This window comes from Pagrus major, chromosome 20 (genome assembly GCF_040436345.1).
Source record: "Pagrus major chromosome 20, Pma_NU_1.0".
In the NCBI taxonomy this organism is placed as follows: Eukaryota; Metazoa; Chordata; class Actinopteri; order Spariformes; family Sparidae; genus Pagrus; species Pagrus major.
This window is the reverse complement of record NC_133234.1, coordinates 23,355,777-23,373,411: the sequence shown is the minus strand read 5'-3', so window position 1 is coordinate 23,373,411 and position 17,635 is coordinate 23,355,777. Positions and strand designations below refer to the sequence as shown.

General features: G+C 41.6%; 1 protein-coding gene across 1 annotated transcript in view; it reads left to right on the top strand.

Annotated features, from left to right (window-relative positions):
- Positions 1-17,635, top strand: part of ank3b (ankyrin 3b) — a 142,692-nt gene that overhangs the window by 69,367 nt on the left and 55,690 nt on the right. Inside the window, exons 4-15 of the mRNA XM_073489344.1 lie at positions 139-237; positions 1,961-2,059; positions 5,947-6,132; positions 7,103-7,126; positions 9,829-9,927; positions 11,562-11,660; positions 11,875-11,973; positions 12,080-12,277; positions 13,641-13,739; positions 14,732-14,830; positions 15,783-15,881; positions 16,244-16,441. Of these exons, the coding sequence (XP_073345445.1) occupies positions 139-237; positions 1,961-2,059; positions 5,947-6,132; positions 7,103-7,126; positions 9,829-9,927; positions 11,562-11,660; positions 11,875-11,973; positions 12,080-12,277; positions 13,641-13,739; positions 14,732-14,830; positions 15,783-15,881; positions 16,244-16,441 (1,398 nt within the window). The remainder of the gene's footprint in view (positions 1-138; positions 238-1,960; positions 2,060-5,946; positions 6,133-7,102; positions 7,127-9,828; positions 9,928-11,561; positions 11,661-11,874; positions 11,974-12,079; positions 12,278-13,640; positions 13,740-14,731; positions 14,831-15,782; positions 15,882-16,243; positions 16,442-17,635) is intronic.

Genomic DNA, 17,635 nt, shown 5'->3' with positions numbered 1-17,635 from the left:
GCATCCATCAGAGGTTCTGTATCACACTCATACTGAAACTATGTCACTTTTTCAACGTCCCTTTTTTTGTCATTTTTTATGGTTTTAATTTAAAAGTGTAAAATGTTTTTCCTTTTCTTGTATTTTCTTAAAAAACAGAAAGGAAACACAGCTCTCCACATAGCTTCCCTCGCAGGCCAGACGGACGTGGTGAAGGAACTCGTCACCCACAACGCCAACGTCAACGCACAGTCTCAGGTAAAACACACACACACACACGCAGACACACACAAAGCTCTCCGATTGTGAAACCATCTTTTCGGTGGCGATCCGTGTTGAGTGTGTGCGCTCATGCAGATCGATGCGTATACAACTGTTGTACACACACACACTGTCCATCTGTGTGTGTGTGTGGGTGCTGTGTCAGCAGCTCTGCAGTGCTTCCTGGCCCACATTCAATAGTCAGCATGCACACACACACACATACACACACAGACAGACACACACAGCTCTGGTCACCACAGCAACGATAATAACGTCAATGTCAAAGCCGAGGCTGGAGGAGGTAAATTAAGTTGGTATTGATGAGCTGTAACTTTCGTCGCTGTATGGAAACTCGATGAAAAGTTTGATTTTGTGATCATCTCTGAGTTCAGTCTCCTTTGATTGTCAAACTAAAGTTTCAGATTGTATCCGAGTGTGTAAAGTTTCATTGCCACTGTGCCCTTGAGCCACAGCAGCATTTTGACTGTGAGGTCGAGGTGTTATTCTGTACGAGCGGGTGAAGAAGCTTTTGGTGCATTGACACCAGAATAAATCCACAGACGAGGAGGAGGAGGAGGAGGAGGAGGAGGAGGAGCATTTTTGCATGCTGAAGTGATTTTTGGATCCTTGTGTTGCTATGGAGATGTGCCTTCTTGGCCTTGTTCTAGTGTCGCACCACACACACACACACACACACACACACACACACACACACACACACACAGAGTCCTCTTCAACTCGAGCTGCAGATCAGCTTTTATCGTTGCTGTTATCAGGTGTGAGTTATGTTGGGAGGTGGCAGCACGTACTGCATGATAGGTGCTGCTGCAGTGATGCGTTCATGTGCAGTTGTAGAGATCAGGAAAAAAACAGACCCTGGTGCTTTTACAGCGTATAAAACCAATAAAACAAATCTCCTTTAAATTCATTTAATAAACCATTTATAGATTACAAACCTGGTGTCAGTTTTTTGGCTGACCCAGTGAATTAAATACCGGACAGATCGAGGTACTTTATCACATTAATGCAAAAATCCTGTAAATCCAATATTGCCATAAAGCAGTCCTGCTTATTGATCTTCAACACCGCCCGCAATGAACTAATGCAAGCGGAGAAATCGATGAGACGGATCATGATAACAGCCAAACCTACCTGGAAGTCAGCCTGACAATTTTAAAGCAGTATCATTTTTATTTTTAACTTTTCCTGATATCGTCCTGGATATTCAATTATTTTTAACTTTAAATTTACCTGAGACAACTTAAATTGTTACCAAGTGTAGGTGAATGTAACTAAAGAGTTTTTATTAGTAAGTATACAGCTAGCACTCATACAACTCATCAAATTTAGAAAATAACATTGCTGGTACTTGGGTTTAAATGGATCTCTATTAGTTTTTTAGATTTTCAAAAGTCTTTCAAGAGAATTTATTTGGTCCTAACACTGCTAACTTTCACCTGAGTCCACTAATTATTAAACCATATTGTGAAAAACGTAAGTTAATGGCTATTTTACTGTGTTTACTGCTTCAGAATCGTCTTTATTTTCCCTTTAACATGTTTTCTTCCATTTGAAAAGGTCAGCAATTACAAAAGTATACAAAATACAAACACACACCGTGTAAAGCAGAGGATTCAATGGTTTAATGGACCTTGTAAGACAAACGTCATGATCACGACTGCAGGTCCGACTCAGTGTTTTTTCTTTTCTCTTCCAGAATGGCTTCACTCCGCTCTACATGGCGGCTCAGGAGAACCACATGGACGTGGTGCAGTTCTTATTGGACCACGGCTCCAGTCAGAGCATCGCCACTGAGGTAACTGAACAAACACACAATGAACACACACTTATGAGTCCATGACAGCTTGCAATGGATGTAATATGGACGGAGCTTCTGGGTGTGAAAGGTGAAGCCAGTGCGACTCCACTGGTTGCAAAACGAAGTCAGATTGTGTTTAAGCTTATGAGAAAATGACCCTATTTCTCACAGTTTATGGCCTCAGTCACTAGTTTCAAGTCTTCTTCGATAACAGTCATTTTGTAAATTATAGCGATTGTGATTGACTTCAGCGTGTCCTCGAGCTCTCAGTCCTCCCCAGCTCCATTCTCTCGTCCTTATACGACCACTTCTGGCTCTTGCAGAACAAAGATGGTGGCGGCCCTGATGCCAAGCTTGAGGCTTCAAAATGTTTACACTTGCTCTTCATCCCAGCCGTCATTTAGCCTCCTCGTGATTAGACTGCAGCACCGTGACCAACAGAGTCTTTGTTGAAAGTAGACAGAAGCTGCTTATGAAGTCGTCTTTTATTATGATGAAGTTTATTGTCTTTATGGATGAATATCTGTTGACTGAATGGTAAAGAAAGTGAGGGAGGTCGAGTGTTGAGCCAGTGACGGCGGCGTGTTTTCATCCGGGCCGACCTTGACTGTGTTCAGCTGCCTTCACAGCGAGGAACTAACGGCGTTACAGAAGTCTGTCATGTGAGGCGTGATCGAGTGTTACACCCGGGAGTGTGTCAGTGCGATCCATCATCTGCTGTAGTACCGGCAGACGGCCAACTGCCACTAAAGTGTGGCCAGACCTCTCTGCCTGAGGCCACTGCTGATCACATTAAAGGGTAACTACACCAATTTAAACACATTAAAGTGTGTTCACAGGTCTTGGAGTGTACGAATGCATATGTGGGAAAAAGTAGTATAAAGCCTTTTGTGGCTCCAGAAGAAGCTGAATGTAATCTGATACATTTTCCTCCAGTGATGTCACTCGGTGGCTAGGTTGCATTGTGGGTAATGTAGGCACCAGGTTTTGAAAAGGAAGGCGACATCTCTGGTTGTGTATCAGTTTTGATCAATTATTTTTATTCGTCCATAATGAGTTCAACAGTGTTGTAGTGCAATGTTAGACCAGTGGACTGCTCTTCACACCCCGGTGCCTACATTACCCACAATGCCACTGAGTGACATCACTGGAGGCAGTTTATAAGATTACATGCAGCTTCCTCTTGAGCCACAAAAGGCTTTATACTTTTCTTTTCACATATGCAGTCATACTCTTCTTCCTTAATACCTGTAAACACACTTCAATGTGTAAAATTGGTGGAGTTACCCTTTAGGTTGCATTGTGGGTAATGTAGGCACCAGGTTTTGAAAAGGAAAAAGAATGCGTGCAATAAAAAAGGTGACATCTCTGGTTGTGTATCGGTTTTAAACTGTCCATAATGAGTTCAACAGTGTTGTAGTGTAGTTTTCACACCTTAGTGCCCACATTACCCACAATGCAACATAGCCACTGGCCCAAGGCTTTATACTATTCTTTCACATATGCAGTAGTAGACCTGTAAACAAACTTTAATGTGTAAAATTGGTGGAGTTACCCTTTAAATTTTGCTCTACAAAGTCCAAATTCTGCCCTGTTCAGTTTCTGCAGTGATGAAGAACCCACCTGTGTTCTCTGAATATACAATTAAAGCAATTAATTAGTTTATCAGTGTTGTGCGCTTGTTTACAGAGTTCGGTCCTCGACAGCTCGTTCTTCTTCTTCTTCCTCCTTTTGTCTGCCTCCTTCTCTTCCTCCCTCTTCTCCTCCTGCAGTCGGAGACGGAGTGAATTATTCATGTGGGGAAATATATATCCATGTTTGAAGCAACTCTGGGTGTTTAATAATTCATGTTTAACCATTTCAGCAGAGCACGTGGCAGAAGAGATCAGAAAATCCTTTGTTTTTAAAATCTTTTGTCGGCGTATGATTTTTTTTTTATTGCATATATTTGTATTCCGGAGGTTTAGATTACATAAATACATATAAATGTTTGTACTGCAGTGCAAAGTGTATTAATATTCTGCAGTAATATCCACATTTGACCTCAATATTTCCTTCATGGTCTGAAGCTTATGTGCCTGTAGTTTCATTAGTTTAATTACATTTTCATGAATTTTATTTCATTTTGTTTCATTTTGTCAAATTTGCTGTGTCACTGCAAGTTTTAAAGCCTGAGGATAAAGATCAAAACCCTCCGTTAGTGCCTTTTTTCTCGTTTTTGTGCTGCTGTCTGTTGTGTTTTGAAGTATTTTTATGAGATTAAAGTGACTTTGTGTCTTTTATTCCTGAATCTGTAATGGCGCAGATGAAACCGGAGGAGGGTTAGAGCTCCGGGACGGCTTCTGACTCCTGAAAAATTCTTAAAAATGCTAAATTTATGCGTGGTTGTGAGCCCGTGGGGGTGGTGGGCCGTGTGTGTGTGTGCAGAGATGCTTGTGGATCTGATTATGAATGTGTGTCAGCCTGTGTGTGTGCTAACATGGGTGTGTTTGTTTGGAAAGGTTGTTTGTTTCTCGCCTGTGCAATTTTGCGTGCGTGCGCTCTGCAGGATCTCTGAGGGGAGGTTCTGCTTTGATGTGTGGGTGTACCGATGCTGACTTGGTTTTATCCAGACAGTCTGCGTCCTGTGTAAACACACACAGATACACGCACATATATAATCTCTGTTGTTTTTACTTATCCTTGTTTTTCCTTGATGATTCATGGTTACTCCTCCGCTGCATCCCTCATTTATTATACTGCCTGTGTGAAGTGTGTGTTGCAGGATGCAGTTACCTTGGTCTTGTCTTGCTGCTTGATCTGTGCATCATTAGCGGCTAAATTTCCTTCGATTTGTCCTTGTGTGACACCGAACTTCTACCGAGGCACTCAAAATATCTTTAGGGCATTAGCAAAAGTGTCTGAATTGCTAAATGGCTGTAAGATTGTCCTGCACTTGTTTAATACATGCAGCCCTTCACGTTAATCTGATGGTAATTTGACACGTCTGTCTGAATAAGCACTCAGGCAACACGATCGCCAGAATAAATGTTAGCTAAGTACATTTCTGCAAAACCACAGATAAGTTAAAAACTAAGTATTTCTTTGAATTTTCTGTTTCTCTTTCGTCACTGTGCTGTGTTTACGCTCTGGTTAGGTTAAGGCACAAAAACTACTTGGTAAGGGTCAGGAGAGCATCATGGTTTGGCTTAAAATACCTGTTTTGGTCGCCACGATCATGGATGGAGATGGTTCAACTTCCTGTGAAAAATACCGGAAAAAACAGCTGGAAATGTTCGCAGGTGTCCTCAAAAAAGGTCACTTTAATGTAAAAATGCAGATGGAATTGGTATTAGTTAATTGGTATTGGTAACCCTAACAATTTGCCAGATGTAATGTAACGTTACGTGCTAACTACAAACAAAACTCAGCACGTCATAACAGTGTTATGTTTTGAAAACGTATGCCTTGAAGTTTGCACAGACAGTTTCCAGAGACAGAGACAGTTCGCTATGCTAGCAGAGCTAACTCGCAGCTACACTCGCTGCGCATTTACAGGTTGCTTTCAGGAAACTCTGTAATTCGCAGAGAGTTGAGGCAGAGCAGCTGGAGGACATCTGAGGGAAAACCAGAAAACATTTATTTGATGCTAAAGGTTTTGAAAAGGAGACGAAAAACTACGCTAGCTTTACAAATTGACAGTTGCCTGTTTGCAAGACAGCTTTAATTAACTGTTACGCTTATAAGAAAATATATACGTAAAAAATAATCACTCAAAATGTTGCGGATTTGTTGAATGTGAGACCTAACTTTCGTTTAATAGCTGCTGTTACGTGCTAGCAGCTAACACAAAGTATCCTTCTTACCGCCCCCTACTGGTCTTAACTGGTTCTGCTGCTTCACAGGACGGCTTCACTCCTCTGGCGGTGGCGTTGCAGCAGGGCCATGACCAGGTGGTTTCCCTCCTGCTGGAAAACGACACCAAAGGAAAGGTCCGCCTGCCCGCGCTGCACATCGCTGCGAGGAAAGACGACACCAAGGCCGCCGCGCTCCTCCTCCAGAACGACCACAACGCTGACGTGGAGTCAAAGGTACGCTGCAGAGACCACATCATGACCTACTGACGGAGAGGAAGGGGTTTTGTTCTGTTTAAGACAATATCCAGATTATTCCTAACCACATGATACCTTACATGAATTCTTGGTGTGACTTCGGTCACTGAACCTGCGTCTATGAGTTAGCGTTGTGCCACAGGTGTGTTGTTTCCTTTTCTTGGAGGATTTAGGAAACTAAATAAGATATAACATGTCAGTGAATAAGCTTTATATGTGCAAGTAGGCAGGCTGCCACTGGACCGAGTCAGGCTAGCTGTTTCCACCTATTTCTAATCTTTTTGCTAGGCTACATTAGCTGGCTGCTGATGGTAGCTTCAGACATTGCAATAAAGATGTCAAAAAAGTATCTTAAAGAGGACCTGCACCCTCGTTTATTCACCCAAAAACCTCTAAGAAAAGGGAAAAACACACGTTAGCATACCGCTAACTATTCCAGACAACAGCTCAGTGAATGAGGTGGGTAGACATTTTCTGTCACTGTGTTTTTTTAATTTTTATTATTAACTTTATTATTAATCATTTCATTTCTGGACTTATTTTTTTGTTATGGCATGAAAATGCAACAAGCGTTTAAAATTTTGATCTTTACATGTGTCACAATCTAAGTGCCAATCAGGGCAAGAACAGTGTAGTCTTTATTTAAAACAAAATGCAGATATATTTATCATCGTCTTTCTCAGTGTAGAATAAATAACAGGACTATAAGGGAGAGTCTCAGTCCATCATCCAGTTGTGTGTACCTCCCTGTTTTGTTTCCTTTCATTACCTCCGGCCACATTGTCATCCACCCATCCTACAGCTTCGTGCAACCATGGTGTTGGTGTTGCTGTTTCAGTTGTTGTGGTGCACTAACCACCCCATTCTCTCCTCCTCCTCCTCCTTCTCCCTCTATTCGTTCCTTTTTTCTGACCCTACCGCTTCCCCGTTTCCCCTTTTCCCCTTCTAGATGATGGTGAATAGAACAACAGAGGTACATCTTCTTCTTCTCTTCTCTTCTTCTTCTTCTTTTCTTCTCCTTGCTTCCTCTTCCTCTTCCTCCTTCTTCTGCCATTGTTCACTCATGGCCACCATTGCAAAAGCCAAAGCCTTCTGTCTGCTAGCATGAACGCTAAATGCTGGCATGAATGCTTTTGCTGCTGACAGCCTCACCTGTGTGCCTGTTTTTTACCAGCATGGATTCGCATTTTCGACTTTTTGCTTTGTGTGCATCCAGCGGCTTGCTGCTTCTGTGCAGAGATCAAATAAAATAACAGAGTTTCAGTTATCTTAAGTAAACCTGCAGCTTTGGAAACCATTTTTTCTTTCATCACAGGCAGATTTTGGTCTTTTTCAGTTGATAATTTAATATGTGTAATTTAATTTATAGCAGGGGGGGATGTATTTAGCAGGATTAAAGTCAGATGGTACATTTCCACAGCACTTAAACCATCAGTACAACAAGAGTCTTGTTATACTCCCAGCTTCTCTGTTCTGGTTTCTGTGGCTTCTGTTTTTCACAATAATACCAATTTCATTCACTTAATAATCCTCGTTTTGTTTTAACTTCTTCATTTTTACCAACCGACATTAAGCTGCCTTCACTTCCTGGAGAATTTTCACTTTAAAAGACAAAATCAAGAAAGCTGGAATACCATCGGTGCTGAGTTGCACGCGTGGCAGCTTAACACTGATCGAGAAAAAAGTATAAGGAATTAATTGGTCAGTGAGAATCTGAGAGCAGCACAGTGGTGAGGAAATGTACATGTGCATATTACTATATTTATCAAGATAACGTGTCGACGTGGAGGAAGTTTTCAGTTTGCATCAACTGGAAAACAGGTGAAATAATGAGGAATAAAAGCCTGTCTCTAATATAAGCCTGTTCGAAAATAAAGGCCTGGTTTGCTCTGCATTCAGGTAAATAAAGGTTTTATTGTATGTACTTAATAGTTACGTAACTGCAACTTCAAAGTTACAGTTTTCCGGCTGTTCACTGATGGATCTATTAATAGATCTATTGGTAGATGTCAGTTGTTTCTTTCTGGTCAAGCTACAATGTGTTTAACATGGACGTATTTCCTGTCTTTAAATGTCTCATGTCTTTGTGCTACACATTGAGCTAAAGGCAGCTGTCGATTAGCTTAGCTTAGCACAAAGACTGGAAACTGGGGCAACAGCTAACCTGGTTCTCTCCAAAGATGACAAAATTAACTAGCACATCTCATTTTATTTTTGTGGTTTGGCCAGAAAATGACTGACATGTGTTGCTCATGAGTTAAAATCGCCACCATCAAAGGTCCTCATTTACTGAAAAGTGATTCAGTACATGTTTCTTCAGTGCAGGACGTCACAGTTTGCATCCGCTAGCATTGTACAAAATATACAAGTACAGCTTTTTATCCTTTTCCCCTATGACTTCTCTTTTTCCATCCACAGTAGCACCTCGACTTACAACTTTGTTTTATCACAGTGCTTTTGTTCCTTGCACTGCTTGAGCGATTGCATGTGATGCACATCCTCTTGAATTTTTCAGTTATCTCAGTGTTGTATATGTTGCTATTCCCTAATGTCTTTATTAACTTAAATTAAATTTGGTTGTGCATGTGACCATCTATCTCTTGTCCAGCTGTCAGTGAGAGGAAATACTGGAGGGCTGAAGTGATAGTAATGACGATCACGGCCATAGATTTTAGTTAATTGCATTTTTTAACGAACAGTACTTGACATTGTGCTGACTGTCCTTTAAGATGATGCAAATTAATGTCACTCTGGCCAGAAAGCAGCTCCATCAGCTTTACATAGAAACAGCAACAATAGCATGTGAACGTACGTTGGCATAAGTTGAGGATTTATGGATTTATTTATTGGATGGATACTTTTTAGAGGACTTGTTCGATGTCTTAAAGGAGCAGTTCACCCAAAAATGCGAATCCAGTCAGTATTTACTCAACTTTATGCCGATGGAAAGTCGGGTGAAGGTTTGTAGTCCACAAAACATTTCTGGAGCTTCACAGAAAAACAGCGTTGCAGCATTTCAGCAGCATTGGTTAATCCAAGTCTCTAGAAACCCTGAGATCCCAAATGCTCACTGCTGCGAAGCTCCAGAAATGTTTTGTGGACTACCAAACTTCACCCGACTTTCCATCGGGGTGTTGCGGTGGGGAGATGATGACTAAATTATCATTTTTGGGTGAAACTTTCCTTTAAAGTGGTTACTTTAGGTTACTGATTGTGTCTTTAAAGCAGCTTTTTCAGAACTATGAAATCTAGATTACCTTCAACTAATATAGCCGCATGCTCACCTGCATGTCTGTTTATAATTTCCGGTCGGATGAACACTTTATCACAGAAGAGTACAATTTTTTGGCACTGAGACAAAAACTGAAAATAGACACTCGGTATTTAAATGCCACAGTTTTTAGACCCTTGCATGGTTTTCATCTGACAGGAGCTTCACGTGCTTCTGTTTTCTTATATTATGATTCTGTCCACTCTGAGGATTTTGTTACAGAAAAAGGGAAAATCCAGCATTTGATGCACGTTCGGCTTCTGCTCAGCTCTGTTAGCTTGCTTTTGGCCAGCCGCTCTGTAATATACCCCATCATGCTTCGCTCATGGCGCATTTATAAGGGACTTTACTTCCTCTCTCTTTAATTGACTCCATTGTTTGTCTCTGTCTCTCGTCCCTCTCAGAGCGGCTTCACTCCTCTCCACATTGCGGCTCACTACGGCAATATCAACGTAGCAACACTCCTGCTGAACAGAGGGGCGGCCGTGGACTTCAAGGCGAGGGTAGGTGCTCATCTTCAAAGATAGCACACACACACACACACACACACACACACACACAGACTGTTTGAAGTGAGTGCTGTTGCAAGCACTCACTCCAAGTCTCTCATGTGTGTGTGTGTGTTGGTGTGTGTGCAGGAATCCAGTACTGACTCATTTAATGCAGCAGCTGCGCTCGTCACTCTGCTGCAGGACACTTATACATGTTGTCTGTGTGCTGCACGATCCTGTAGACTCCAGGAATGTGTCTCTGTTTGTAGATGTATGTCTCAAATAATTAATGACAACTGATACTTTGACAAACTACATTCGAAAATTCAGTTTCATTTTGAGGCTGTTCATATTTTGTTGTGTTTTGTTCCAAGTGTGTCACATATTTGTGTCACAGAATCAGAGACAACAACAACATCTTATATTTAAAAGATGAAGCTGGTGACGATGTGTTTTTTTCTTGCTATTTAACAGAAACAACAGAAAAACACAGACACTGTAGTTTATTTTTGACTCAATCCTTCATACAAAACTGCTCAAAATAGACCCCAGGAATTTGACTAGTTGCTCCTGTTCGAGTAAGATTTGCTTAAAACTACGATGTCCAGCTGTATCAGGGAACTGCCAAGACATTTCTATAAAAAAACAAGCAGTGTATTTGAAAGTTACACGGAGAAAACAAGACTTTTAGGTAAGATACGGAAGAAACAGACCAACACATTGTTGGTTTTGGGTTTTTTGTAGGATTCGTGTTCACGTGAAAACATTTAAAACAATTAAGATTTACAACAAAATGTGGAGAAATAAACGTTTTAGCGTTATGAAGGGTATTGTGTTGCATAGATATCTACTGAATGTAGCATGCTAACCAGCTAGCCCGGCCTGTCTCGGTCCAAAGCTCACACCAACATTCCCCGGCTGCTCAGACCTCACAGTCCAGACCGCTAACTGCTGCTAACTGTACCTACCGTTAGCTAGTGCCCCCTGTTTGTTTTGTGTACATTGCACATGTGGCACCTTTAAGTAAAATCTAGAATAAGCCATATCCTTTAACATTTACTCAGCAAAACTGTGTAAATGATGGTAAAACAAATCATAATGTGATTATTGTGACAGATATTATGATTGTGTCGTGATTCAAAATGAGTGGGAATGATTAGTTTTGCTGTGTTGTTGGTTTCTGTAGCAAACAAACGTGTTTTCTTGCATCTGGAGAAGAAGATTTGTCAGCCGGGACATCACTGCAGCGCTCCAGCACTTCATTATAACGCTGTTTGTCACACATACAGATGATGTAATGAAAATATAATTAGTGTCACTCTGTAAGAAGATCAGATAGTGTTGAAAATACAGTTAAACCAGAGCACTGTGCAGCTGAAGTTGTTAGAATAGCTCTGTTCCTCTAGAGGGGGATGTTTATCAGTTTTCCTCTGCAGCCAAATTGAGTCTGAAAAGTTATGCAGCTTCATTTTTGGTAAATTGAGTAATTGTAGTCCATCATGTGCACAACCTGATAAAGACTCATTCATCAGTGGAAGATATGTGACACACAAACAGAGTCAGGTTTGTTCTGTGTCTTGTTTCTGTTGCGTTGCTCGCGTCTCTGTGGCTGAATGATGAAACGATGCTTCTGTTTCCTCCCTCAGAACGACATCACGCCGCTGCACGTAGCGTCCAAACGAGGGAACAGCAACATGGTGCGACTGCTGCTGGAGAGAGGGGCCAAGATAGATGCACGGACCAAGGTAACATTTTATCATCTCAAGGTGTTACAAGCAGCGTAGGGATTTTATCAACGTACAAACAAACACAAATATCCCAAAAATCATCCTTCAGCAGTGAGGAAGTAAAAAAAACAACTGCAGCTAGTTGTCTTTAACCCCTTCAGTGCTTCATTGAACCACTGTTGATGGTGATATGAAGTCCCTGTAGCTGTAACTGTCTTGTTTGTGTTCACAGGACGGTCTGACTCCTCTCCACTGTGGAGCCAGGAGTGGCCATGAGCAGGTGGTGGAGATGCTGCTGGACAGAGGAGCTCCAATACTGTCAAAGACCAAGGTACGTTTTCTTTTCTTCTATCGTGCTCTCCTTAAGCGTCTCCTTAACCGTGCAACCTTCTGTCGATTCAATACGTACATCCACATCTGTACTTCCTCCCCTCCAGAACGGTCTGTCTCCGCTCCACATGGCGACGCAGGGCGACCACCTCAACTGCGTCCAGCTGCTGCTGCACCACGAGGTGCCCGTGGACGACGTGACCAATGACTACCTGACGGCGCTGCACGTGGCCGCCCACTGCGGCCACTACAAGGTGGCAAAGGTCATCGTGGACAAGAAGGCCAACCCCAACGCCAAGGCACTGGTGAGGATGACGGGATGGAGGAGGAGGAAGTGGAGGGGGGTCTGCCGCTCCTTATTTATTTTGTTAGCATTGTTGTGTAGTTATGCTGTTTCTTAAAGCAAAGTTTTGGACTTTGTAGCTTATTTCACCAATAAATTATTCAGTTTTAAGATTTCCTGACATGTAAGAATATGCAGTAGATGAATTCAAAGACAGAAACTAGTAAATAACTTTTAAAAGATGAAAATGACCAAAATAATGATCATTATCTTTTATTTCCACAATGTGGGCAAGCGTTGAACTTTTTGCAGTGTGGTCTGAGACTCGTTCACAATATTTTATGGCTTAATAAACAGATTATTATTTCTTTTTTCATTCTTGTTAGCAATGATAATTAAGTGACAAACTGATTAGAGCGCTCTTAGAAGAAGGAACAAGATGTGCATTGTGTCGCTCTCTGGGTTTCTCCCTTGGTTTGCTGCAGGCTTTACTTTAATGTTTGCATGAAATTTATTGTGATTTTCTTTAATATTGGAGATTAAAATATCCGCAGAGGTTGTGGCAGTGAAACGTTTGCGTGTTGCAATCAGGTCTCGATGATCTCAACTACCAATTAACCAAAAATGTCTTCCTTCCTTTCAAGTCTTTCATTTCCTCTCCTCCTCCTCCTCCTCCCTTTCTCTCCTTTCTTCCTGACCTCCCTCATTATCCATACTTTTAACTTTGTTTACAACAAAGAGAGACAGAAATAAGATACTTTAATGGAGAACAACAGAGCATGAAGGAAATTAATGAAGTAAAACAAGACAAGGGGAACTTGAATGGACTTAATAACCTCGACCAGTGTCTTGGTTGTAAGACAACCATCTCTGCTCTGTAATGGGAGAAGTCTGGGTGTGGTTAGAGCTCTGGGACTTTATAGCCAGAGAGAATGAGAAGGGGAAAAAAAAAAAAGGACACGGAGAAGGAAAATGAAGTCATAGGATTGAGCCAGAAACCTCAAAGTCGAGCGAGTATGAGAGGGAGGGGGAGAGTGTACGTGTTGGCCGGAGAAGAGTGAGTTGTAAAGAAAAGTATCTGTTACAGTGCAGCTCACTTTTTTATTTTTTTAACAGCTTTAAGTCGAGTCAATTGTTTCCACACATGCTTGTCTGGTTTGCATGCAGAAGGGTTAAACAGGAAAAAGTGTAAGAAAGAGGAGAAAAAAAAGAAAAGAAGGTTTCTCTCGTTCGTTACTGTATTTTCCATTCGGCTTTCCAGATTTGTCGTCTGCCAGCGGCCGCGAAAAAAAAAAGACCTGCAGCCGAGCAGCACAGAAAGAGTCCTGGGACTATTTTTATACTTTAAAATGTTTCTGTTTTTGTTTTGATTGTCTTTGTTGTAGAATGGTTTCACTCCGCTGCACATTGCCTGTAAGAAAAACAGAGTCAAGGTGATGGAGCTACTTCTGAAGCATGGAGCGTCCATACAGGCAGTCACTGAGGTGAGTGTGTGTTACTGTGCCAAACCCAGATTTTATCAGTTTTCTGCTACTTTACACTTCAACTGCAAGGAAATAATCAACTTTACTGCTGTGGTTAGTTCACGCACTACAAAAATCTTCATCTTACAAAGTCATTTTTGTCTTTATTGGATCCTAAATGTCTTCATTTTCTCCACGGTGAGTCCCAGTGGAGCGCCGACCTCCCGCTCGCTGTTTGATTTAGGCTTGTACACGAAGCGATTGGTCAATTTTGCTGTCAATCAACGTATCAATAGCCCTGTGGTTGTTCCCCCTAATGAAGAATGAGGCTCTTACTGAGTTTAAGTGAACTATATATAGTCCAGTAGTCGACTCTCGACCCCTGTGAAGTCAGAAACAGTCAGTAACATGATTTGATTTGTGGAAAAAGTTACTAAATCTTGTGCCTAATCAGTTTTCTCCTGTGTTTTCTATTAGTTATAAGATATGAGGCACATCACTCAGCTGATAGTCAGCTGATAGTGTCTATAATAGACGCTAATTCAGCAGAGCAGCACATCAGCCAAGCCACAACAAACTCAATATTGATTCCCCTCCGAACCGAACCGCAAAGGTTTAATCAGGAATGACTATCATCCTCTTAAGGATAATATGCGGTCTGCAGATTTTTTACCCTTCACAGCCCTAATAAACTGCATTTAACTTCAAATAAGTCTTCAAATAATCCTCGTGCTTTTGAAGAAAGAAAGAAAATGTGCAGTTCACCCATATTTGAAACTAATAAGAGTCTATGAAACAGATTTAAATAGAAGTGGAAACACATAAAACTGGGAAACTGAAAAAAGTATCTTCCGTTAGGTGAGATGATTTCAAGCTCTTTTAGTAGAAATCACCTGGAAACTAGAATAACGTGACATTTGTCTTGATTTTAGAGAAGCAATCCCTTATTCAGTGATTCAGTGTATATTGTATTAATTCCTCTCTTCTCCTCTGTGTGTCTCTTCTCTTTACAGTCCGGTCTGACTCCGATCCATGTTGCAGCGTTTATGGGACATGACAACATCGTCCACCAGCTGATCAACCACGGGGCTTCACCGAACACAAGCAATGTGGTGAGTTCAGGGAGTTCATCTTTGTTTCTTTTTCTTTCTCATAGTCTTCTTACTTTCTTGTAGTTTCTGCAGTCACTTGTTGTTTTCAAGACTAATTTCCCCTTTACAAAAGAACATCTGATACTGACAAATAACCCTTTTGGCCACTTGTCAGTTGTTTAAATTGTAATTTAGATATTGTTTTAGGCTCAAAGAGGTTAAAATATCCATCATTTTTAAAAAAGCAAAGATTTCAGACAGCTAAAAAAAGGTAGTTGAGTCAGATTTGTGCAGAAAAACTTTCTTTAATCGTCTCGCAGTCTTCTCAGATTTAGATCTAGTTGTTTGCATGAATATTAACGGTACTTTGTGTAAGATAAGGCCAGAATTTGGATGCTTTGACATTGTCGTATTATTACTTCCTGCAGCTCTGATATCTGACACCTGAATCACAGAATTTCACAGAGAGAGACTCATATGTTCAAACATGGAAAATGACCTCACGCCAACCTTCGTTAGTTTGTAGAAAACCGAGCAAAAAAAACCTCGAAAGTGAAGCTCTGAAGTGAAGGGAGGAGGACGTGAAGTAATTTATGGGAAGAAGATAAAGAGGAAGAGAGATGAAGAGCTGAAAGAGAAGAAATGAGCAAACAGAAAGGGGGGAAGAGAGGGAAGGAAAGAGGGGAGAGAGTCCTGCACAGTCAACTCTTCAACCCCAAGTATTTGGTCGCCCACGCCGTGTCTGTGGCCAGGTTACCGTAGAAACGGAGTATTACGGCACGTCATTATGGTGAACTGGGTGTGGAGAGTGAGGGGGTCTCGCTCTCTCTTTTCTCTCTTCCTGTACATCTGCACAGAGGGCGAGTTTCTAAAGGAGTTTTGTGTGTTTTCATGAAGGAAGAAGAAACTTAAGAATAACAATTATCAATCCCTCTTTTTCTTTTGTGTGCGTGTGTGTGTGTGTGTGTTGCAGAGGGGGGAGACAGCTCTCCACATGGCGGCGAGGGCAGGACAGTCAAACGTGGTCCGGTATCTGATCCAGAACGGAGCGCGAGTGGATGCCACGGCCAAGGTAGACCACGCGTGACGTAAAAAAGTCAAACACATGGAGCTCATTCAGCCGCGACGCTTTTGTGTTCGCCTGCGTGTTTGTTTGAGACGCAGTAATGAGTGTGCGTTTGCACGTGTCTAATTACTGAGTGACGACAGCACAGAAACATTCCTGTTGTTTCCAGTTTGAGGGTTTGTCTTCTGACTCTCATCGTCAGAGAAAAACTTAAACATAGTGATAGAAATCCATTATTTCACTGTTCTTATATATAAATATCAGACTCTGTTGTGTGATTATAGTAAAATGATGGTTTCTTGGATATAACTCTTATTCAAAATGCACAAAAAGCTCAATTAAAAGAAGTTATATCTTGTTTCCATCAGGACGACCAGACTCCGCTGCACATCTCGAGCCGTCTCGGGAAACAAGACATCGTCCACCAGCTGCTGGGAAACGGAGCGTGTCCGGACGCCACCACCAGCTCCGGATACACACCTTTACACCTGGCTGCCAGGGAGGGACACAGAGACGTGGCGACAGCGCTGCTGGACCAGGGAGCTAATCTGGGCATCATTACTAAGGTAAACGTCACACACACACACACACACACACACACACACACACACAAACGAGAAAATCAAATCTGTGTAGCACGGTTGTTATTGGTAACTAAGACTAAACTAAAAAGAAGAAGAAGAAGAAGAAGAAGAAGAAGAAGGAGGAGGAGGAGGACAAGAAGAAGAATGAGAAGAAGAAGGACAAGAAGAAGAAGGAGGAGAAGAAGGACAAGAAGAAGGAGAAGAAGAAGAAGGAGGAGGAGAAGAAGAAGAAGAAGGACAAGAAGAAAGAGAAGAAGGAGGAGAAGGAGAAGAAGAATGAGAAGGAGAAGGAGAAGAAGAAGAAGGACAAGAAGAAAGAGAAGAAGGAGGAGAAGGAGAAGAAGAAGAAGAAGGAGAAGAAGAAGAAGAAGAAGAAGAAGAAGAAGAAGAAGAAGGAGAAGAAGAAGAAGAAGAAGGACAAGAAGAAGGAGAAGAAGGACAAGAAGAAGGAGGAGAAGAAGGACAAGAAGAAGGAGAAGAAGAAGAAGGAGAAGAAGAAGAAGGAGAAGAAGAAGGAGGAGAAGGAGAAGAAGAATGAGAAGGAGAAGGAGAAGAAGAAGGAGGAGAAAGAGAAGAAGGAGAAGGACAAGAAGAAGAAGAAGAAGAAGGACAAGAAGAAGGAGAAGAAGGACAAGAAGAAGGAGGAGAAGAAGGACAAGAAGAAGGAGAAGAAGAAGAAGGAGAAGAAGAAGGAGGAGAAGGAGAAGAAGAAGTAGAAGAAGAAGAAGAAGAAGGACAAGAAGAAGGAGAAGAAGGAGGAGACGGAGAAGAAGAAGGAGAAGAAGGAGGAGGAGAAGACGTTGTTCCACAAGGGTTTTGCCACAACACACCTTATCAAAGCTATTTAATATTAAATCATCCAGCTCTGCTCACTGCATCTTCTGAACCTTCAGGTGTGCATAAAATACATAATTGTGAAATCATCAGCTATCTTACCGATCGGCCGTGAGAAACGGTTTCAGCTGAAAAACATCCACATCATGCAGCCCTAAAAAAAACCCACTAAAACATAAAAACACAACCAAAATTCAGCTAACCCACTCTGAAAACCAAATGAATCTAAACTAAATAGAAAACAAAAATTAAACACGAAATAAAAATGACAAGGAATGAAAAATACTCACCATAAACTATAATTACTTTTGTGTAGAGACTAACGAACCTGTTGGTGGGACG